This window comes from Canis aureus, chromosome 2, assembly GCF_053574225.1.
Source record: "Canis aureus isolate CA01 chromosome 2, VMU_Caureus_v.1.0, whole genome shotgun sequence".
NCBI lineage: Eukaryota > Metazoa > Chordata > Mammalia > Carnivora > Canidae > Canis > Canis aureus.
The window spans coordinates 71,950,017-71,973,645 of record NC_135612.1 but is presented as its reverse complement, the minus strand read 5'-3'; the positions used below and the strand labels follow the sequence as shown (position 1 = coordinate 71,973,645).

At 47.0% G+C, this 23,629-nt stretch overlaps 1 protein-coding gene across 5 annotated transcripts in view; it reads left to right on the top strand.

The window, feature by feature from the left end:
• Positions 1-23,629, top strand: part of CRMP1 (collapsin response mediator protein 1) — a 74,160-nt gene that overhangs the window by 33,582 nt on the left and 16,949 nt on the right. For all 5 annotated transcript variants that reach the window (XM_077878677.1, XM_077878675.1, XM_077878679.1 and 2 more), the window contains exons 4-7: positions 1,781-1,945; positions 15,467-15,528; positions 17,529-17,609; positions 23,042-23,110. In XM_077878677.1, coding sequence (XP_077734803.1) covers positions 1,781-1,945; positions 15,467-15,528; positions 17,529-17,609; positions 23,042-23,110 — 377 coding nt within the window. The remainder of the gene's footprint in view (positions 1-1,780; positions 1,946-15,466; positions 15,529-17,528; positions 17,610-23,041; positions 23,111-23,629) is intronic.

Sequence of the window (23,629 nt, the reverse complement as noted above, 5' to 3'; positions counted from 1 at the left end):
AGGCAGACATTGAAGGATTTTAAGCAAGGAATGATGTGATCTGCTTTGGGTTTTAAAGAGACCAGAATAGAGTGGCCTAGGTTGGATGTGGCTGGACCTGAGGCGAGGGATCGCAGTAGCTGAGCTGACACAAGAGGGTGACTAGGCCTAGGAGTGTGGCCATGGAAGTGGACAGAGGCGGACAGCTCCAGGGAAATGTGGGATGGAAATCTAAGTACTTGGTGATGGGTCAGACATGGGAATACCTGAGAGAAAGGAAGTGTCAGGAATGACCCTTTGGATCCCAGCTGTGGAACTAAGGTGGTATCTTCACAGCTGAGGAAGTGGCGGGGATCAGATTTGCAAGGGAGGACAATGTTGCATGAGGTTTGGGACATTTTATTCTCGAAGAGCTTTTGAGTCATCCTGATGGAGAGGTCAGGGAAACAGCTGGTTTCAGAGTTCTGCAGCTAAGAGGGAGTGGTACATTTTAATGAGCAGCTGTATTGAAGGATATTCCAGGACCAATCCGTAAGGAATTTGACCATTTAATGGCCAAGTAGAGGCAGAAGAGTCTATAAAGAGACAGGAAAAATGGCCACAGTAGTAGAATAAAAGCCAGAAATCCATGTTGTCACAGAAGCCAAGAAGAGGGATTGATTCACTGTGCCCTGAGAGGTCCCGTGGAGTCAGGACTGGAGACATGGAGATTGAATTAGCAGAGGCCGATGCTTTAGATGGGTGGAGGGGTGAGTGGGTGGAGAACAAGGACTACTCTTGATAGGGAAACAGGGCTGTAGCTGGAGGGATATGCAAAGTCAAGTGAGGTTTAAAAGTCAGGTGTCGGGGATCCCTGGGTGGCGCAGCGGTTTGGCGCCTGCCTTTGGCCCAGGGCGCGATCCTGGAGACCCGGGATTGAATCCCACGTCAGGCTCCCGGTACATGGAGCCTGCTTCTCCCTCTGCCTCTCTCTCTCTGTGTATGACTATCATAAATAAATAAAAATTAAAAAAAAATAAAGTCTATTAAAAAAAACAGGTGTCTCCCCTTTAGTTTGGTTTATATTTTTTAAGATCTTACTTTTAAAAAGGGGTGATGAAGTTAACATTCTTTTAGCTTATAAGGTCTTGTTCACCTTTTTAGCTACATCAGTATGGAGTAGTGGGAAAGGGTTCAGTGCAGCTGATGGGACTCTTTGGATCTTCCTCCCAGCACTTACCTAGTTGTGGTGACTTTAGACAAGTTCCTTACCCTCTTTGAGCCTCAGTTTCTTCTTCTGCAAAGGGAGATATTAATAGTCACTTCACAGGATGGTTGGGAGGATTTAATGAGATAATTTATAGAAAGCCTTGTGGCAATGTCTGAAGCATAGTTAGCATTCAGTAAATAACGGTGATGCTGCTGCTGCTGAAGATGACAATGACAATGGTGATGATGTCGTCACTGTTGATAGTTATGGTAACGATAGTCACAGTGATGGCAGTATTGACAATGATGATAAGAGTGATGATGAACAGGGTGGCGATGGTGATGATGATGGTGGTGGTGCTGATGATTGTAATGATGGTAATGGTGTCATGATGGGGTGATAGTGGTGATTAAGGTGGTGGTGATGCTGATGGTGATAGTGATGATAATGATGGTGATGATGATGATAGTGATGATTATAGTGATCATGATATTTAAGGTGGTGATGATGATGATGGTGATGGTGATGATGGGATGAAGAAGCTACTTGAGGCTACCATTGGAACAGCTTGAGTCCTTTTTTACAATATTGATACATATTTTTCTTTCATAGTTGACCATGTTGTCCCTGAACCTGGGTCTAGCCTGCTGACCTCTTTCGAGAAATGGCATGAAGCAGCTGACACCAAATCCTGCTGCGACTATTCCCTCCATGTGGACATCACAAGCTGGTACGATGGTGTTCGGGAGGAGTTGGAGGTGCTGGTGCAGGACAAAGGTCAGTTAAAGCCTCAGAATGGGGGTACAGTTCTGGAATCCCTGGTTCTTTGTTGGGTCTCATTATGTAAGAGTTAAAAAATCCCTTTATCTGCATTTGCCGTGAGCCCAGCTGTGAGCTACACACTGCCACATAAACAATGGAAAAACAGGATCCTCCTTAAGGAATCTGTCCTCTTCTTTTTCAAGCCCTTTGGTGGTATCCCTGGGTTCACAGAAGAAAGCCTGATTTCCTCAGCTTAACATGCAAGGCTCTTGCTGATCTAGGCTCATTTCTCTTTCTCTACCTAAACGCATCTGGGGTACTTGTTATCCTGGATGCCATCCCCTGAAACCTGCTTCACTGCTGGGCCTGTGCTCAGGCTGTACCCCCCTGCCAGGAATGCCCTTTCTTCAACCCTGCTGCCCAAGATCAACTAGCACGTTCTTCAATTTCCCCAATCAGAATTGCTCATCCCTTAAATATCCATATCAGGTTACTCTGGCCTTTTGAGGGGGCACCTTCTCCATTGTTCTTGGATTATGGGACACTGGTTCTCTGTCTGGCTCTTCTGTTAAACCCTGAGCTCTATGGGGAGGGAGTCTATCTATCTCTATCCCACCCCAGCTCACTTCTGTTTGGGCTCATACTGGGCATCCCTGCGCAGTGTGGACACTACAATGTGCATCGTGTTGAGGTGACTTGAACTGAAGGCACATGAAGCAAAGAATAAGAGAACAGGATGAACCAGGGCAGGAGTGCTCAGTCTGGGAGAGGAGCAGTTTTGGAGGCTCTCTGAAGAGGCAGCCTCGGATGAAGGAAATGCTTCAAGGAGAGCTCAGGGGTGTTTTCAATTTGTAAGATATTCTGATTTCTCATTATAAAAGTATATTTGCCACAATATAAGAAAGTCAGAAAATCAAGAGAAGGAAAAAAAAATGTTTCTCTTCTGGCCCTACCCCCAGTTACCACTTACATTCATGTTAAGGATTATTGCTTTCCGTTCTCTATTTAGATGATTTTCTCCTTATATAGTTAGACGAAAGTAGTTATTTGGAATCTGTTTTCACTTAACATTTTATGAGTAATCATTACTTTTCATTAATAACTTCTTAATGACTTGTAATGTACAATGCAATGGTTAACTTGCTTAGTTATTTTCTTTTTATTGGGCACTTAGGTACTGTTTGCTTTATTGTAAATAGTGTTATGGTGAACATCTTCGTATATAAACATTTGTTTGCATCTCTAATTGTTTCCTTAGATTTCCAGAACTGGAAGTACAGGGTCAAAGTTTTAACATTTTACAAGATCATGACACTTTTTTTTTTAAATTTTTATTTATTTATGATAGTCACACACACACACAGAGAAGCAGAGGCACAGGCAGAGAGAGAAGCAGGCTCCGTGCACCGGGAGCCCGATGTGGGATTTGATCCCGGGTCTCCAGGATCGCGCCCTGGGCCAAAGGCAGGCGCTAAACCGCTGTGCCACCCAGGGATCCCCAAGATCATGACACTTTTAGCCAAATTGCTTTCCTGAAAGGTGCACACACTTACATGCTCACAATCCCCAGGTCTTTGGCTCTTTGCATGTTTGCACCTTTGGGTGTTCTTTCCTCTATAAAATGCTTGCAAATTCGATGAGCCAAATTCAATCTACCACTATACACTGCAGTTCTTTTATCATTAATTATGGTAGACATTTTGCATACCTTTATGTCAATGTCCAGTTATGTTCTTTGCCCACTTATGAGTTTGGGTTTTGTATGTCTGAGTTCTCCATATCGAGAAGGCAATGTCTGTTCATTGCAGTTGTTGTGAATCACACTCTTGTACAGAATCATAATCCAAGGGAATTTACCATGTTGTGTCTTGCCTTTCTCACCTAGTGTTAAATCCTGAGTAGTTTCCCACTTTACCCCATGGGCTGCATCACATCAGTATTAGCAGCCTGATTACATGTGGGGATGTGGAGGAGGGTCAGATGGAACACTCGGTCACAGGAGAGTGCCACAGCTCTGTCAGGAGGGGGACTTTGTGGGGTTGTATTTATTGCATTGTCTTAGAAGAAGACAGAGGATTTTCTTCTCTTGGCCAGATACCTGCACAGAAGTGATTTGGGGAAGTTTTTAGGAGCATTCATGGTTTTAAGTGTCCAACTCCTAATATAGAATTTTTTTTATTGATTTAAGTTTCAGAATTAGTGCGTGTTTATTGAGAAACAACAATTTGGAAGTGTCTAAAGTAAAAAGTGATAATTTGGTGTTCGTCTTCCCAGGCATCTTTTCTATTTGTGTAAGTGTATACACACTTACATATACATCACCCTTATATGAGTGCGACTGTAATGTGCATCATCTTGCACCATGCTTTTCACTCAATAAAATGCTGTAGATCACCAGGCCCTTCCACTTAGCAACTGTGTGACCTTGAGCCAATCATTCAATATCTGTATATCTCAGTTTCCCTATCTGGAAAATAGAGGTCATAAAAAGGTTGTTTCGAAGATCAAGTGAGAGGAAATACATAAAGTACTTAGAATACCGCTGGCCCTTGGTAAGGCTTCTGTGTTTTTATTTTATTTATTTAATTTTTTATTACATATATTTTTTTAAATTGGAGTTCAATTTTCCAACATATAGCATAACATCCAGTGGCTTCTGTGTTTTTAGTTATTTATTTTATCATCATTCCATCATTTCTGATAAGACCTCCAGAGTATTCAATTTTATGGAGGTACTGGGTTGATCTACTTCCTATTGGAAAATATTTAAAAATTGTGTTGTCAGGGCTCCCAGGGAGCAAACTCTAGAGATTAGTCTGCAGGAAATGAGTGTGGATTAGTTTCCTATTGCTACTATAATAAGCACCCCCAGCTTGTGGTGTAAAACAACCCAAATGGCAGTTCTGGAGGCAGGAAGTCTGAAGTGGGCCTGGGCCTTAGGGCTCAAGTCAAGGTGCTGGTGGGGCAGGTTCCTCCTGGGGGCCCTGGGGAAAACCCTTCCTTGCCTTTTCTGCCCCCAACAGGCTGCCCATATACCTTGGCTCATGACCTCTGATCCTTCTAGCCACTGCCTCCCCCAACATTGACTCTGACTTCTCCCCTGCTTCTTTCATTAAAAAGGACTCTGGTGATCACACTAGGCCCTTTCAGGTAATACAGGATGATCTTTTCTCTCAGGCTCCTTAATTTAATCCCATCTTCAGGTTCCCTTTGTTGTGGGGGCACCATATTCAAAGGTTCTGAGGATTAGGGTGGGGACATCTTGGGTGGGGGGGGCTGTTATTTTGCCTCTCCCAGAGTGATCATTGGATCAGCACCTGTGAGTGAAGCTCAGGAAATAAGATTGGCTGCAAGGAGCTCTGAGACCTGGACACCCTGCCAAGGGATCCTGAGGAAGCCAAGGGGGCTGGGGACTTCATAGCTCCCATCAGCCAGGCACTGGGTATGGCCCCCTGGGATGGGGCATGGCCTTGAGCTAAGCTACTCTGTATATGGAGGATGGTTCAAACAGGGCTGACAGCTGAGGGTCATCTGCCTGCAGCTCTCCCAGCAGCTGGGGGAGGGGGAGAAGTCCTTCATTCTGAAGGGGCTCATGATAGCATCCACTTCAGCCTATTTCCAATTGCTATTTCAAATAGTGTTATGGGAAAACATTTTTGTAAAGATATTCATGCTTGTCTGTGGAAAGATTTCATAGGACGAATAGCTCTGCAAGTGGACATTGGGTGCTCTCCACCCTCCATCTGTGTGGGCCTATTGGTGTTGGGCTGGGGAGCCAACACCAGTGAAGGGGGAGTGGGTGAACGGGGAGTGGTTTCCAGGAACAAGTTTGGCAGCTCCATTGACCTGAGCCCGGTGAGAAAGCTGCTGGGTCTGTCTCTAACTTGGCTTCGTTTTCTACAGTTGGGCAGCATTACTGTTTTCTCTCAGACAAGTCCCATTGAAATGACTTGTGTCATGTGCCTTACAGGAACCAGCAGGGTGTAGGATGATCCCAGCAGTCGGGCTGCCTGGGTTCAAATCCTACCCTTCCACTTCCTGGCCATGTGATGCTGGGCGAGTCCCCTAGCTGACTCTCTCTGGGGTTGCACAGTGGCCCCTCATCCATAGCACTAGGACTCTGTTACTGGGTACAAAACCCACAGTCTGAGCTCAGTATTAATTCTCCACTCGGATGCCAGGTGTTTGTTGTCACAGCAACCCCAGAGGTACATAGTACATGGTGGGGATTGCTTTACTTGAGGTACTACGGATGGTGAGCTACTAAGCCTAACTGGAACCCAGGCGTTGGGGATCTCATGCAGAGCTTGCTGCTCCATATGTCCCTTGATACTCCCCATGGAGTGAAATAAAAGGGGTGCCCTCTGTGGAGAGAGGTCCTACCCTGACCTGCCTTGGTGATGCAGGAGGAAGTAGTGCTGCCAGGGCCAGGGGCCCGCGTCCACACTTGATGGGCTCTGGCAGGACAGCAGACTGCAGTGAGAAGGGCTGGTGTCTATACAGCCACCCACAGAGGCAGTGCCCTCAATAATAGAGCTTTGGTCAGGAAGCAGCATGTCATCTCTGGGGCCTCACACCCACTGCCTGTCTCCCCCCTCCCAGGAACCTGAGGCAGTGTGGTCCCTTAGGAAGGCTCCTCAACACTTACCCCCTCTCCTGCCAGGGACTTCAGCCTTGTTCATTGTTTGGTGGCCCCTGGGATGCTTAATTGTGGTGCCTCTGAGACATGCAGGGAGGCCCTAAACCAGTCCAATGTTGGAGGTTCATCCTTGTAGATGGGCTCAAGCAACCACACCTCCTGGAAGCCTTTCCTGCTTGCTCTGTGCTCCAGGCTGGTGTCCCCTTGGAGCTCTCACAGCCCCAGAGGGGGCTTCTCCAGCAGGGTTGTGGGGCTCAGGGCTCTCGCTGCCCTCATCTGCAGAAAGTACTCCAGTAGGAGTGGGTTTTTCTCCTCTCTGTTCCTGGCACACAGTGGCTTCCTGCTTAGTTGTCTCATTGGGAGAAGAAGGCGCTTGGATTAGATCTCTAGTTCTCCCAGGCCAAGGAGCTCGTGGAAGCTGAACAGAGCCTGGCCCCTAGACAGCTGAACCCAAATTCCCAGAGGGATGTGTTTGCAAAGCTCAGGTGTTCTGATGCAAAGCAGAGTCAGGATCACTGGCCAGATGGCTGCTCAGGGCCTGCCCTGTGTCCACCCTTGTGTCAGGGTTTTAGCAGTGACCCAAAGGAACATCAGCCTCCTATGACCCCCTGGCCCAAGGATGGGTCACAGGCTCTACCTCACATTCCCTGAAGGAGACGACCTGAACCCTCTGCTCTAGGGTAGATGGGCCAGCAAAGTGCCCTCCTCTGACACCCAGAGGGTTAATGCAGATGGACTATAGGTGTTGCTAGGACCAGAGGGTCTGGAGGCGAAACAAGATAAGAAATTCGAGGCTCCTCAGTAGAGGCTGGCCCCTGTCCAGAACAATTGTTCTTGCCTTTTTCTTCCTGTTGGCCAGTCCTGTGTCTGAAGTTGGGTGGATGGTTATAAAGGATGTTGTTATCAGGGCTCCCAAGTGCATGGATTCCTTCTCATCCTCAAGGCAAGCAGCACTGTCATGAGCCTTGGCTGAAGCCACTTCCCCTCCTCTATACACCTGTCGCTCCATCAAAACACAGGTGGGATCATTTACAAGCCCCACCCAGCCCTGCCTGGTCTTCTTTCTCCTTCCCAAGGTGCTCAGTGAATGGTGGTGACCTCAGGGCTCCAGTCCAGGCTCACTTTCCTGAGGGGCCTTCAGTTTCCATAGTGTCCTCACCATCCATCCCCCTGTGACCCTGGCCCCAGCTCATGTAGGATATGGCTTTCAGGATGCCCCCTGGGGGCACAGACTTACCAGGTTCTCCCAAACCCATTACCCTTTCCAGTAAACTCTGCTGTCACACTGGGTCCCCATCTCTGTGAGGGGAACCCCTGTCTAGCCGTTCACTCAAGGCATGGGAACCATGTCAGTGGTCATTCTCCATGTGCCTTTCCCACTCTCTCCCCTCCCCATCCATCACTGGATCCTTGACTTTGTGTCTGCAGTAGCTCAGCTCTGACTATGGGTCTCCACCCAAGACCCTTTCCTGGTAGGGGGGCTCACTGTGTCTTGTCCAGATTCCTCCTTGGCCTCATCCCTGGTCTCCGCACCTAGTCTTACTCCTCCAGTGCATTATTCTCCCAGCCATAGATATGGGATATAAAAAAGCAATTAGTGTGAACACCTGCAGTGACTCCACAGTATCCCCAGGGTCAGTGTCAAGTTGCTTATGTGGCTTTCAAGGGTTTTTCCTCAGATTCTTACACCTAGGAGAGGTACAGCAAATATTGGAGAGCTAAGTTCCTGAAAGATGCTCTTACCGACTCCTGTACCCCAAGTGTTTTTAGCACACATCTTGCATAGAGTAAGCTCTCAGTAAATACTTAATGCATGAATGAGTAAGTTAGGGAAGGAAGTGAGGGAGGGAGGAACACACCTGGTCTCCTTTCCTAAAGCATTTTTAGCACAGCCCTCTCTAAGTCAGAGGGCTGGCTCAGGAATCTGGATGGCCATCATCATTGGACTGTAAAAATAAGGGCAGGAAATTTTCAGGACAAGAAATCAAGGTAGAGCTCATATAGTTCCATCTGCCTGTTTTAGAAATGGAAATGGAAACCCAGAGAAGTGCAGTCACTTCCCCAGTGTCACACAGCAGCTAGCACCTGGACTCGGCTCCCTGACAGAGCTGCTGCTAGCACTTTGGTGTCTTTGTGAGAATTTCAAAAAGTTACCCTCTTGGTGCCTTGGAAAAACGTGCCTTTCTCTCAGGGCACAGGCTTCGCAGCTGGGGCTCAGGCTGGATTTAGCTCCCTTGGGTGCTCCCTTTGCTGGGAGCCCTTATCCAGGGCACAGATTGCAGCTCCTTAAAGCTGCTGCCAGCCTCCGACCTCCTTCTTGCCAGGTGCTCTTCACACTGCATTCAGACTGCCAAAAGAACAGGCCCATAGTGCCTCTCCTAAGTACAGACTCAGCCTGTGTGGCATGAGAGCCATCGCTCAGCACTTGGATCCATCTTTAGATCAAGCAGTTTATGGCTTATTTTAGAAATCTCAAAATACAAGAGGAAGTTATTCTAGAAAACGGTGGTACCAGCAAGTGTGTGGACTTGGCAGGGGAGAATGACTAGGATGGGATTTTTTATAAACCACCGACAGGGGAGTCCTGCCTGTGTTTTCTAAGCCACAGACCCCAGACACTATTAATAGTACTTATTAGTTTTGATGGATGCCAGCAGTGTTTCACTCTCAAAATAGAAACTTTAATTTAGAAATCATTGAAAAGAAGAGAGAGGAAAAAAAAAAAAAAAAAAACCCAGCCCCGTAAAGAGGAGAAGAACTCACATTGGCTCATTGCTGGGCTGTGTCACTTGGGTCAAATATTTAGCCTGTGTCACTTGGCTATGTTCTAAAAATAGCAATGCAAGGACAATTGTGTCATTCCACCATTGGTATGAACCTTCTGGATCTTTCTGCAGGAACTTCCACTGTCTTTTTATCACATGGCCCTGTGTAGCAGCTAGCTTTTGCCGTGTAACAAACCACTCCAAAACTGGGACTTAAAACAATAATCATTAATTACCTTGTGACACTATTGGGTGGCAGTTGCATCTGGGCTCAGTTGAGCAGCTTCTCTACTGATCTCACATGGGCTCACTCAGACATTTGGGCCTCAACTGGGATGGCTGGGGGATGTTCTGCATGTGATCCTTCATCCTCTAATGGGCTCTCTGGACCTCTTTGCTTGGTGGTAGCATTCTAAGAGGTGAGTGTGAAAGCTGAAAGGCCTAGAGGATTAAGCTTTGAACTTATACATCATCATTTCAATTACGTCCTGTTGGTCAAGTCAAGTCACAAGAGTATCCCAGATTTGAGGGATGGGGAAAAAGATTCCACCTCTGATGGAAGGAACCTGGAAGAATTTATGGCCACTTTAATCTAAATTGTGTCTCATCTGGCCACAATTAGTATATAGTTGTCTTTCATTCAAAATATTCTCACTCACCCCCCTCAGCCACTCCAAAATGCCATCTGGTTTTGGCATCAGGTTCAGAGTCCAGGATCTCATTATGAGCATCTATGTAGGATCTAGATGAGGGTGTGGCTTCTCTTGATCCAAAGAACCTAAGAGATGGGTTGTGTGCCTCGCCACCCCATGCACCCCACATTACGGTGGCGGCACATGGACAGGACAACCACAACCAACACTCCCATTTGAAAAGAGAGAAAACTAGTGGTGCACAGTCATAACTTCATAGAAATTCTGGAATCCAGTTGGACACCTGCTTCTGGGAAGATCTTCTCTGGGAGTAGAGAATAGTTCTTCATTGGGGCCAGTCCTTCTTGGGAGTAGTACCCAAGTTCAAAGCTTGGCAAACCCCAATCTGTGGCCTAATATAGCTCCATTGCCTGTTTCTATGTAACCTATCACCCAAGAATGGTTTTACATTTTTAAGTTTTTTTTTTTTTTAAACAAAGCAGAACAACCACCAAAAAACAAAGAGTATGTGACAGAAACTACATGTGACCCACAAAGTCTGTAAGATTTACTCTCTGGCCCTTTATAGAAAAGCTTCCTGTCCCCTGCCCTAGGCCATTGTTTACATAGCTCAGGCTCTGTCCTTTGGACTCTTGGTTTGACCCTTGGAGATATAGTTCTCTTTCCATAAAAATGGCCCATGTTTGCAGCAAAGGGCCTTTCTTAGCCCTTTTCCTACCCATAGAAAGTTGGTGGCCAGAGACCCCTTTCATTTTGAACAGGCTGTCTCTTTTCATCAAAGAGCGTATTTTTTTTTTTTTAAACCATTGTGGGTTTTTTGATGGATCACGTTATAGCTCAGTCCACAGGACAAATCTTTTTTTGAGACGAGCTTCCCTCTACATTAGGTGGCTGTTGGTGTGTGCCATGTGATGATGCCTTTAAGATTCTTGGACGCTCTTTTGTCTGCCCAGGGAAGTTTTCTAGGCACCACCCTGAGTTTTTAGGAGGTCTTAACAAAGAGTTCTGGGCACATCATTGATTTAATCTTTACCCTGAGGTCCATTTTTTCCTTTAACTATTTGTAGGTTGGAAGGAATAGAGACGAGAAGCAGCCCTGTGTGTCCACTGAATCCTGCTTGCAAACTGAACCATTCCTTGTCTCTCTGGTCCTATTTGATGTCTTCCTTCTGGCACTTCATCATACTTGGCTTAAGGAAACCAATTGGCCCTTAAGCATGTAACTGCGCTCTTCACGGAAATCACTTCAGGCAGATATGCAGATTCTTAGGGGTACATTTTTCTCCATGTTACCACAAGTGGCAGTTTTTTCCTTTTGTGTTGCCGCTGCCTGGAGTGGCCCCTTTCCCACCTTCCACTAACAGTTTGTTGGCGATTTTTCCCTAGCCTCTGGTGTAGTTTCCACGGGACTGTTCTGACCTCCACCCTCCACCCTCTACACAGTCCCAAGGCCAGTGCCACACATGCTAGGTTTTGGCCACTATGGCCCCTGACCTCTAGGCATTGATTTCTAGATCAGTTAGCCTTTGTTTTGTGACAAACCACTCCAAAACCCAGTGGTTGAAAATAGACACTTTTAAAACCACAATGAGATACCACCTCATCCCCATTAGAAGGGCTGTTATTGAAAAAACTGAAAATAAATAGCGTTGACAAGGATGTAGGGAGATGGCAGCCCTGGGGCCTCATTGGTGGGAATGTACACTGGTGTGGCTGCTGTGGGAAACAATATGGAGGGTCCTCAAAAAATTAAAAATAGAGCTACCCTATGATCCAGCAATTCCACTTCTGGGTATTTATCCAGAAGACTTGAAGGCAGGGATTTGAAGAGAGATTTGTACTCCCATGTTCATAGCAGCGTTAGGCACAACAGCCATAAGGAGGAGGCAGCTCAAATGTCCGCTGGTGGGTGAATGGATAAACAAAACGTACATCTCCATGACCTGTCTTCCAGAAGGTTCTCCTGAACCTCTTCACATGGGGCTCCAAGGTGAACATGAAGTCCCAAGGCACGGCTAGAGCCAATATGGCGCCACTTCTGCTTCATGCCCTTGCTCAGGGCAAGTCTCCAGACCAGCCAGCGATCAAGGAGTGGAGAAATAGATCTGCCTCTTGGGAGAGACAGAGTCACTGTAAAACCTTTGTGAAACTTTAAAAATTTTACCATCCTGTTTAATTTGTTCCTAGCTCCCCTCTCTGCATGAAATTACCTTACTTACTTGTTTGCTTATGGCTTATTCCTAGTAGAATGTAGACAGGCATTCTTCCTTCCTTATTCACAGCTGTATCTCGAACTTCTAGAATGGTGCTCATGCATAATAAGTACTTAGTAAATATTTGATGAGTGAGGAAATAAATATTTCATGAAAAAGGGCATCCGAGGTCCAATAAGTTTGGGAAATGCTCTCTGTTCATTCTGTTCTTGAATATTCTTAATGCACATGATCATGTTAAAATCTGTGAGAAGCCCTACGGTAAAAAACAAAACAAAACAAAACAAAACAAAACAAAACAAAAAAAACCCAACTGTTTACTGTTGATGAATCCATTTTTCTTTACCAATCTAGATACTAGCATCTCCAGGTTTGATTGCAAACAACAGAATCCCCCTAGAGCTTGGCTTAAGTTTAATGAAGCAGATTTGCCTTAGTGATAATGACATGTACCCAAGGATTCCACGCCATGGAGCCTTGCCCCGTGCTCATCTGTGCTTTTGTCTTTGAGCCAACTCTGTTCTCCCCTCACCCTTGACCTGCATTCTCTGCTTCTGTAGCCACCAGGCTGGAAGGCAGCAGCCTGCTATGTATCTGTACATCTGTTTTGGAGACCAGCCAGTTTCTGGGTGTTAGGTTGACTCTGTCCCTCCTCCTGGCTCAGCTCAACATCTGCCGGGTGCCTAGCCCTGCACTAACCTCTGTGGTCTGGGGTCACCTGGTATGGACATGGCTGCTTCCAAGGGCATGGGGTGGATAGAGTAAGGGGTTTCTGAGAACTGGCGTGTATCATCAATGGGTGGACAGTCCAATAAGGGCTCAGCACAATTTTTGAGAATTGGTGTTCCATGCCGCTTCCTTGGAGAAAAACTATGATGATGGCATATGTGAATTTGGGAGGTTTTGGGAGTTCCAGAGCTCACTGTGTTTCCAAGGCTCTATTGCTAGGAGTGGAGTTATCAGGCCAAACATATGAGAACATTTGCTACTCTTGATATGCATTGCTTAATTGGTTTTTTAAGCAGGTGCAAATTGGTATATAGGAGGGACTCATTTTGATGCACTTTGACTAGCACTGGGCAACATATTTTAAAATGTGGTATAGTCCTGAGGTTTTAATTCTAATTACTTTGATTATAAATAAGAGCAAATATTTTTATCTTTATTAGCCACTTTTTTTTTTCTTAAATTATCTGAAAGTACTGTTTACCTTTGGGGTTTTTGGCTTCTTCGTTTTGATTTTAATATTTTTAGCATAAAGCAGGAGCAGAAAAACCACACAAATTAAAAACTGTGGCTTGGGGATCCCTGGGTGGCTCAGTGGTTTAGCACCTGCCTTTGGCCCAGGGCGCGATCCTGGAGTCCCGGGATCGAGTCCCGTGTCGGGCTACCGGCATGGAGCCTGCTTCTCCCTCCTCCTGTGTCTCTGCCTCTCTCTCAATCTCTGTGTCTATCATGAATAAATAAATAAATAAATCTTAAAAAAAAATTAAAAAAAAACTGTGACTTTATGAATTATTACAAGACTATCCCACTCAGGCAAACAGAAGGACTTTGCCAGATACCCCCCAGTGGAATCGCCATGGGCCCCTCATAACACCCTCCTCCCTCCAAAATAACTGCTGTCTGGTGTTTTCTAAATCAGAGGATCTTTTTTAAAACCTCTGTTAAATTTGTTGCATATATATTTACCGTGTTGGTTGTTTGCTTTTTGTTTTGAGGTTTTAAGAATTACCCTACAGAAGATTTCCATTGATAACAATTCAAATCTGTCATGATTTTTTTGAGACAGCTTCCAATATGAGATGACTTGACTCAGTCCACTCACCCCCAAGATGGAGTTCTAGGATGTATTTATTAATCTTACCATGTTTGTTAATTCATTATTTCTGCTTTTATTTGTCATTTACTTCTAATTTCTGGTGAATTGTCCTTTTAAAAATTTCTTAGCATGAAAAAAATTCTTATCATGGAAGCTTACTAGGTTAATATTTGCTTCTCTTTATGTTAAAGAAGTAAGGAAGCATTTAAGGTTATGAACTTATCTCTCACTGTAGTTTTACCTGTTTTCTCACTGATAATCTGTGTCTCTGCATATATGAGGTTTTGTTTTTATATTTAAAAAGGGCTTGTCTTTACAAGGAATACACTATCAAGTAATTGCCTATTTTTATTTAAGTATACTTGATGAATTCAAAACTGATACTTTTAATGTTAATTTCTGAATGTTATTTTTCTCTTTAAATTTTTTTCTGATAATTTGGATGGGGAATTTTTGTGGCTAGGGTTCTCTGCACAAGAAAAGACTTTAGGATTGTCTTCACTATTGTTTTAGTATAAAGTATCAATTCCACTTAATACTCTGCCCTAAATTCGTATTCTTACCCAAACATTTCTGGATTCCATGAACAAACATTAATGGCACAGCACATATAGTGGGTGTGCAAATTGAAAGAGTATATAAGACATGGTCCCTGTCCTCAAGCAACTGGAAGGTGTGTTAGGAAGGAATCTCCTATGTCTCCTGCTCCCTCCTGGCCTGTCCACACAGCCCGTGAGTCCTGTCATTTCAACCTTCTTGAATCCCCCACCCCACCTCACCCCTGCAGCTCCTGCCCTGACTCAGAGCCTCAGCACACCTGTCCTATTGGCCATCTGCATCCTCCTACCATCTGCCATTTCCCTATGATGCTCTGTAGACCTATCCTCCACACTCCTTCCAAAATAGTCTTTCTGAGACAAAAAATTCTGATCATGTCACTCCTTCCTTTAAAAACACATGCTCGAGTAGATCGTGGTGATGGTTGCACATTTTGAATGCACTAAATGCCACTGAATGGCTATGATGGTGAATTTTGTTATATGTATTTTACCATAATAAAAAAAAGTAGAGGATTAAAAAAAAAAACACATGGTCCCTTGAATCCAGCACACTTCTAGTACCTTCACACCCTGTCTTTTCGTCCACCTTACCATCCATGCTCACCCTCCTCTCAGTCCAGTTTCCTCCCTCCTCTTCCGCCTCCCCCTCTTCCTCTTCTTCCTCCCTTCTTTTCCTTCAGATCCAGCTTGTGTGACTTCTCTGGAAGCCTCCTTTGACCCCCCTCACCCACAAGCCCAGGCTGGTTTTGATGCCCCCTCTGTGAGTTCTAGTGACACCTGTCTTTGTGGTTACCACTCTGTACTATGATCATTGATTTACTGGAAAGGAATGCTTTTTTTTTCTTAAATGCATTTTTCTGTTTTCTTTTTTTATCTTGAAACAGGTGTCAATTCCTTCCAAGTCTACATGGCATATAAGGATCTCTATCAAATGTCTGATAGCCAGGTAGGTCCACCTGCACACCTCCTCTCTGGGGCAGGAATAGGCCACTCTGTTGCATAAGGCAGCACAGGGCAAAGGAGCTGTCAGAACAGGCGGGGGAGAGCTCTGGGTTCAAGTCCTGGTTCTGACACTAAATTGCTGTGTGACCTATGGTGGTCCCCACCTCTGCTGGGCCTGCTTTCCTTTCTGGCTACTAGTGTGAGGTCAAGTCGGTTGCTTGGTGGTTCCCAAACCCATCTCATCCTTAGTAACATCTAAAAAGTTCCTTAAAAAGACAGACGTTTAGGGGTGTCTGGGTGGCTCAATTGGTGAAGCATCTGACTCTTTAGCTCAGGTCATGAAATCATGGTTATGGGATCAAGTTCCATGTCAGGCTCTGTGCTCTGTTTCAGATTCTTGCTCCCTTTCCCTCTTCCTCCCTCTCTCTCTCTCAAATAAGTAAATAAAATAATAATAAAATAGACAGACTCCTAGATCCTGTGACAGATGCTCATTGGTAGGGCTCAGGAAACTGTACTTTTCCAAAAGCTCAGCAGTTCATTCTGGAGATATAGCAAATTCGGGCACCAAGTCATTAGCTCTGACCCAGGGGGGGAGCCCTGGCTGTCTCTCCAGCTAGTTGAGTGGCTGAGGTTACTCCCTCCCTCAGTTTTCTCATCCATGCAGTGTGGTCACCTCTGGCTGTGCCAGCTTCAAACAATTGTCATGTGGGTGAGAGGAGCTTGAGAAGGTGATGCTGTAGTGATGTGGGTGTCGGGGTTATTGTCTGCGGCCACCTGGCCTCCTCACACCACTGGGACTCCTGGTTTGTGTTTATTATCGTTGCCCTGCCCTCTGCTGGTTAAAATGGTGGGGGCAGTGTGGTGGCAAAGGGCGTGGGTGCTCTAGCCAGACTGGCTGCAATCCTCAACTTGCTGTGCCCCCTGAGGCAGCTTTCCCAACCTCTCTGTGCCTTAGGACTCATTAGAGCACCTGCCTCCTACAGGGTGTCAGAGGACTCAATGAGCTAATACAAGACTCTAGGACAGTGCTGGGCACACATATGGGCATTGATAAGCTGTTATTCCTTATCACCTGCACTTTGATATCAGTGGGAGACATATCTAGGTCTTGCCTCTCAAAATAAACGCTTGGAGTTACAGAGACTAACTTGTGCCAAGATGCCCTGGAGGACTTTGATTTGACACCAAAAGGCTAAAGTTGGTTCAGTCTCATGACAAAATAGCACTCTGTCTGTCTAGGGTAATTGAGGTCTTCACCTGTTTCATTCTAACCACCAAAGCTCCAGGGATAGATGGAGTTGAGCCAGGGGGGATCCTGGAAGGTGTTTCCTGCCCCCAAAGCCCCCCCCCCATCACCACCTGCTGTCCACGTCTAAAAGCACACGTCCCGAGGGTGGGGTGCTGTCTCGCATGCATACAGAACCAGGGTAAAATGCAAGAGGCCCGGGAGAAGGAACGTGGTGGCTTTGGTCCTCACCTCGGGCACCTGTCTGAGTGCAGATCCTCTGCAGGTGGGAAGAGGGCACGGGCAACAGGCAGGGCCTGCGTTGCCTAAATAAGCCGATGGCTGACAGGGTGTGTATTATCTGAGTGTTAGAGCTATTACAGAACTCTGCCCACAGCACAGGCTGAGCACGCTCAGTTACACAGTGTCAGCGGAGCTGAAGCCAGGTCCCAGCACACTGTCCCCAGAGGTAATGCAGGCACTTCAGTGGGGCAGAGCCACCACCAAAGCAAAAGGCACAACGCACACCAAGGCTGAGGGCATTTCGGCCTGGTTCTGCTCTGCCTCCTGCTTTGGGATCCAGAGTGCGTCAGGATCAAGGGGAGAGCCTTTCCCAGGCTTACCTGGTTGAGCAAGCATTCCATCGGTATGAACGGAGCAGCCGTGCTGCCTCTGCAGGGGCCGGTGGGCTGGTGATGCTGTGAGCAGAAGAGCTGTCTTTGCAAATGCTCAGCCTATGATATTTTTACCCCCCCACCCCGTTTCTTCTCCCTCAGCTCTATGAAGCCTTCACCTTCCTGAAGGGGCTGGGAGCTGTGATCTTGGTCCACGCCGAAAATGGAGACTTGATAGCTCAGGTGAGTGGCATGGCTGTCCACCGTTGCCATTCCGGTCCACGTCCCCGGCGCTGTCACTGTGTGATCAGAGGGGTGGGGACGTCGATCAGCGAGGTGGCTAGGCCGTGAAGGGTCCAGCCAAGAACTCAATGGCACATCAGACACTCCGAGGGTGAGTCACACTCACACCATCCACGGGGGGCTTTCTGCAGGCCGTGTTTCCTATTGGCTCAGCTTCCTCACGTGTGTGGTAGGGTTGGCGTAACTGCCCTGTGACCCTCTTGGGGCTTGCATGAGGGACAGAAAGGATTGATGGATTGGATGGAGACGCTTTGCAAACCTGGGGGAGGCCAGAGGTGAAGCATGTGGAAGCTGGTATTGCTCATTATCTCATAGGCCTGGGGAGCAGGTATAATGGCCAGAGCCCAGGCCCCTTCGCCTCCCAGCCCTCTGACCTTGGGCAGGGAACTTTACCCTGCGAGGGCTCCTGCTCTTCACCCAGAAGCACCTGCCTCATGAAAATGAAATGATATCATGTATGTGAAATCCAGTATCTGATACACAGTAGGCTGTAGCTATACAAAATTTTGGAGAGGGAGAGACATGACCCCATTTTGATCAGTCTGGCTGCAGGATGGAGAATTTGATGGGAAAAGAAATAGACTCAGGGTGACCAGCTAGGTTGTGCTCCTGCAATTAGAAGAAATGAAGACGGGAGATAGAGGAGGTGGAAGGAGTGAAGTGTGTGAGGGAAGGAGCACAGTCCACAGGTCTCATTGACTGACTGGATGGAGAAGAAGAGGGGGAGGTCAGGGACGGCCACTTGGCCTCAGGTCCAGGGGCATGGGTTGGTCATGACGTCACAAAGCAAGATCAGGCAAGATACAGGAGAACATTTGGATGCATCTAATTAGAGTAGTGAATACGAGGCATGATGCTATGGACTTTATATAGTGATGTTCACAACTACTCCATGACACAGACATCCCCATTTTATAGATAGGGAAACCGGGGCTCAGATGTGAAAAGTTTGTTCACTATAACATGGGGCACAGAGCCGGGATGAAAGGCCTTTCTGGAGCACAGCAGGGCTGCGCCACGATGGCTAAGCATGAGCTCTAATGCTTCACTATGAACATTAGCTACCGGCTTAACTTCTTAGTTGGGATTATACAAGGGTGTGAATGCCAGGAAGTGAGGATCACTGGGGGCCCTCTCAGAGGCTGTCTGCCAGTCTGTCCTCTGACCAGTGATTGGTGTCCCGCTCACATGCAGAGCACATCCATCCCCTTCCAGGGTCCTCCAGAGCCATCACAGCCCCAAAGACTGGAAGTGTCTAAGTCAGATCTAGGTGTATGTAGATGAGGCTCCTTGGGTTCCTACAATCTGGAGGTCTCCGGAGACAAAGAGGCTAGTTCTCTGCCTCTCCTCAACATACACTCAACATACAGCATACAGCAATGGGTGGACATTCCTTTCCAAGAGGGGAAACAGAAGGCTTCAGGATTGGCCCAAAGCTGTTCTGAAATCCTGTTGGGTACATGTTGGCAAGTCCCCGATTAGGTCTTGGAGCCTGAGAATAGTTCTGCATGGCTCTTGGCTCCACCTTCTGGACTCTTGGTTCTGTCCACCCACTTCCATCATCCATCCTTTCCGTTAAAGATAGCACATGCTTGTCACCGAACCTGCTTCCTGCCCAGTGGAGTTTGGAGGTCCCACTGCCTCCTTTCATACCATTCAGCCCCGGCTGACAGTGTTTTCCTAAGGTGGTTCTCCCAGCTTTTATTTGCTCCTTGGGAATCCATCAGATAAAAGACACCCACAGATTTCTTCCAGGTAAGCCCACTCACTCCTACCCTGCTCACGCCCTGAGCTCTTGTTAGAGAGGCTCTTGGGGTTCTCTGTCAGCCTCTCTAAAGGGCCTTTCTGTGACTGATTCACCTTGGAGGCATTAGCCTCTCTTTCCAGTTCTTCACCAATGTTGTGGGGCCACACCCCAGCTTTGTCTCTGGACTACTATCTGTGGCTTATGTCCTAGATTTGATATTTTCTCAGAAGACATTTATTTTAGATTTTTAAAAAAGATTTATTTATTGATTGGAGAGAAAGAGAGAGAATGAGAGAGAGAGAGAATGAGTGGGTTGGGGAACAGGGGGAAAGGGAGAGAGAGACTCTCAAGCAAATTTCATGCTGAGCTTGACACGAGGTTTGATCCCAGGACTGAGATCATGAGCTGAGCCAGTCAAGAGTTGGATGCTCAACTGACTGAGCCACCCATGTGCCCCATGAAGGCATGTCTTAATTGCATTATCTTTTGCTCTTTGGAGAACCAGAGAATTTTCAAGGCCATCATGACCTAGTTCCTTCTTTTTTTTTTTTTTTTTTAAAGTAGACTCCATGCCCAGTGTGGAACCCAATGTGGGGCTTGAACTCATGACCCTGAGATCAAGACCCAAGCTGACATCAAGAGTTGGACGTTTAACCTACTGAGTTACCAGGCACCTGATTCCTTTTTAATATCCCTTGCTTCCATTACTATTCCTCTCACATTTTATTCCAAGTGGCAGCAAGGAACCAGCCAGAACCCCCAACAGCTCACTGGGCTGTACCCCTGGCTCCGTAGGCCCGTTTCTGCTCCCACATCACTGCAGAGGGCAGCGCCGCTGAGCCTTCTGCTCTGACACAGCAAGCTCCAGCCTCAGTAACATCCTAGCTCCCTTTTGAGCTCTCACTGCCAAGCTGCTCAAAGTCCGACTTTCTACTGACAGTTCATTCCAGGCTACTTTGGGCTTTTCTCCAACACACACCTTGAAATTCTTCCAGTCTCCATTCACTGCCTGGCCCCAGGGCCACTCCCACAGCTCCAGGTGGTTGTTATGGTAACACCTACTTCTGGGTACCACCATCTACATTAGTTCTCTGTATTACAACGTACCCCAAAACTTAACATCTGAAAGCAATAACAATTTATTATCTTATGGTTCCATGGGTCTGGAGTCCAGATGTGGCTTAGTGGGGTCTATCACAGGCTGCAGTGAAGATGTCAGGCAGAACTTCTAGTCCCACTCAAGTGCTGGTCCTCAGGATTCAGTTCTTTGCAAGCTCTCAGACTGATAGCCTCTGCTCTTGGTGGATAACCATTACCCAACAGTTTGCTTGGTTCCTTGTCATGCGGGCAGCTCCAGTGGGGCAACTGGCTTCCTTCCAAGTGAGCAAATGGGAGAACAAGGGGAGGATGAGCAAGGTGGAGGTGAGAGTCCTTTGTGACCTCCTCTCGGTAGTGATACCATCTCTTTAGTCCCTGTTCTGTTCATCAGAACCAAGGTGCTAGATCCAGCCCACCTGCAAGGGGTCACACAGGGTATGGGAGCCAGGAGGTGGGCCCGTTGGGGGCCTCTTAGAAATCGCCCACCATATGCATCTGTTTTGCCTAGTTTTGAACTTCATAAAAATGGAACAATATGGTATTTGTTCTTTTACGTCTGGCTTCTTTTGCTCAAAACGGTCTGTGAGATTCCTCCCTGTTGTCCACAAAACAACAATTTTTTTCTTTTTTCATCCCTGTAGAATTCCAGTGCAGGAATATGTCATTGTGTATTCTCTAATTGATGGATATTGGGATAGTTTCAACTTTGGGACTATTAGTATAAAAAGCTTCTGTGAGGGACACGTAGGTGGCTCAGCGATTGAGCGTCTGCCTTTGACGAAGGACATGATCCTGGGGTCCTGGGATCAAGTCCAACATCGGGCTCTTTGCGTGGAGCCTGCTTCTCTCTCTGCCTGTGTCTCTGCCTCTCTCTCTCTCTCTCTCTCTCTCATGAATAAATAACTAAAATCTTAAAAAAAAAAACTTTTGTGAACATTCTTGTTCAGTCTTTTGTTAAACCTGTGTTGGCATTGTGTGTGTCTACCCAGGAGTGGAATTGCTGGCTGGCGGGTACACGTATATTCAGCTTCGGTTGTAACTGCTAAACCATTCTCTAGAATGAACCAACCCTACATGCCCATGAGCAGCGTGTGAGACGTCCAGCTGGGAGCCCCCAGCTCCTGGGCTCTACATCAGGGGTGTCTCAGGGTTCCTTACTGCCCACGTAGGATTTAGCTTTCTCAGCTCCAATAAATCTATTACCTTTTTCTCATCTGCTTTCCAGTTTCCAAAATTTTGTTCTTCCTGTCTTCTCTGCATTCTTGTGGCTTTTGCAGACCTTTCCTGTCATTTCTTTGGGGTTTTCAGAAGGGAGCAAAAAGAACGCATGTGCTCAGTCCGCCATCTCTAACTGGAAACCCGGCTCCAGTCTTTTCTGTGATCTGTGTATTTCTCCATGATAGCATCTTGTGTCCTTCCTCCCTCCTCCCTTCTTTGTTTCCTGCCTTGTTTCCAACAGAAATAGTAACAGACGGTTAAACAATCTTGCAGAGGGATCCCTCTCCATATTGTGAAGTCATGGTGTAAACAGTGTGCAGAAATGCTTTGTAAACAGCATCTTCTGTAGCTGAAATCCAGCCCAGCTCTTAGACCTTGATGTTGCTTCTAGTTTACATTCTTACAATTCACTCAAACTTAATAACCAGAGGTGCAGTTGAAATTATGTCGGGTTTTTTTCATGGCTGATAGGGCTGGGGGCTCGTGGTAGAGATGTGCCCAAGAACACTACAGAAACTGCACCAGTGACAATTAGCACAGCTGACATCTGGGCAATATAAAAAAAGTTTTTTTGAGAAATTATAGTATTCCTTTGGCAAGGAAAGCATGAAGCAAGTGGGGTTGAATCTGGGGCATTAGCACAGGGAACAATTTCCAGGCTATATGACAAGCTTGAGGGAGAGGCTTCCTGCTAGAATGACCGGCACCAGGAAGAGGGGTAATGAGAGCCCGCTGCCGGTTAGCGAGCTCTGCTGTACACAGGTCCTGTGAGGGCATCTTACACATGCGCCCTCACTGCCTCATTGTAGAAGCTGTAACATGCAGGCACTCTTGTCCCCAGCATGAAGGAGAGGAGGCTGAGGCTAGAGAGTTTAAGAACCTGCCCAAAGTCCCAGAGATGGCCAGTTCTGTGGCTGGACTCCAGTTTAGGAATTTTGATTTCAACATTCTTGCAATACCCAAACACTACCTTTCTTCCCCCAGGAGAGGCCTGCAGCAGATTCAGAGACTGGCAAGGCAGTAGGTGGTCTTTAGAGCTCATCTCTTTCCACCCCCACCTGTCACTGGTGTTGGGGCACCGAATAGAGAGCAGGTGTAGGTGTAGATATCCAGAGTTGCAAGGGCGGAATGGGGCAGGTGTAGTGGAGGAGTCGAGAAGCGCTGGATCACCCCGCAGCCCAAGTTGGACTCCTGCAGACCACTCACCCCCCTGGGACTCAGCTGTCCATCTGCCTAACCAGGGGGCTGGAAGACTGGCCTCTCCCGGCTGACATTCTACAATCTCTGACTCAGCGCTCTTGTCTTACAGGAACAGAAGCGGATCTTGGAGATGGGCATCACGGGTCCTGAGGGCCATGCTCTGAGCAGACCTGAGGAGGTAACAGAGCCTCCCCTGGGGTGTGACTGACCTCTCTGAAGGCCCCCCAGATGCTGTTCCAGCTGGAACAGCCGGGCCAGAGCCCTCGTCTCCATCCCCATTCCCCTGACATGAGCATCCCAGCACACATGGCCTTTCCTGGGGTCTGCCCTCTGACTTGGGAGCCCTGGGGCCTGGGGATCAATCAGAGAAGCCAGGGAAAGGCCTATCCCAGGGCCCAGGAGCATCACCTCAAGGCCCCACAAACAGTTCAGTGTCATAACTGTATAGAAAGATCCTCACCAAGGACCTTGTATATTTGGTGATGGGAAAATGAAGCTGCATGTTCAAGACTTAGAACTGACAAAACAGGGGGATTCCTGGGTGGCTCAGCGGTTTGGCGCCTGCCTTTGGCCCGGGGTGCGATCCTGGAGTCCCGGGATCGAGTTCCGCGTCGGGCTCCCAGCATGGAGCCTGCTTCTCCCTCCTCCTGTGTCTCTGCCTCTTTCACTCTTTCTCTCTGTGTCTATCATAAATGAA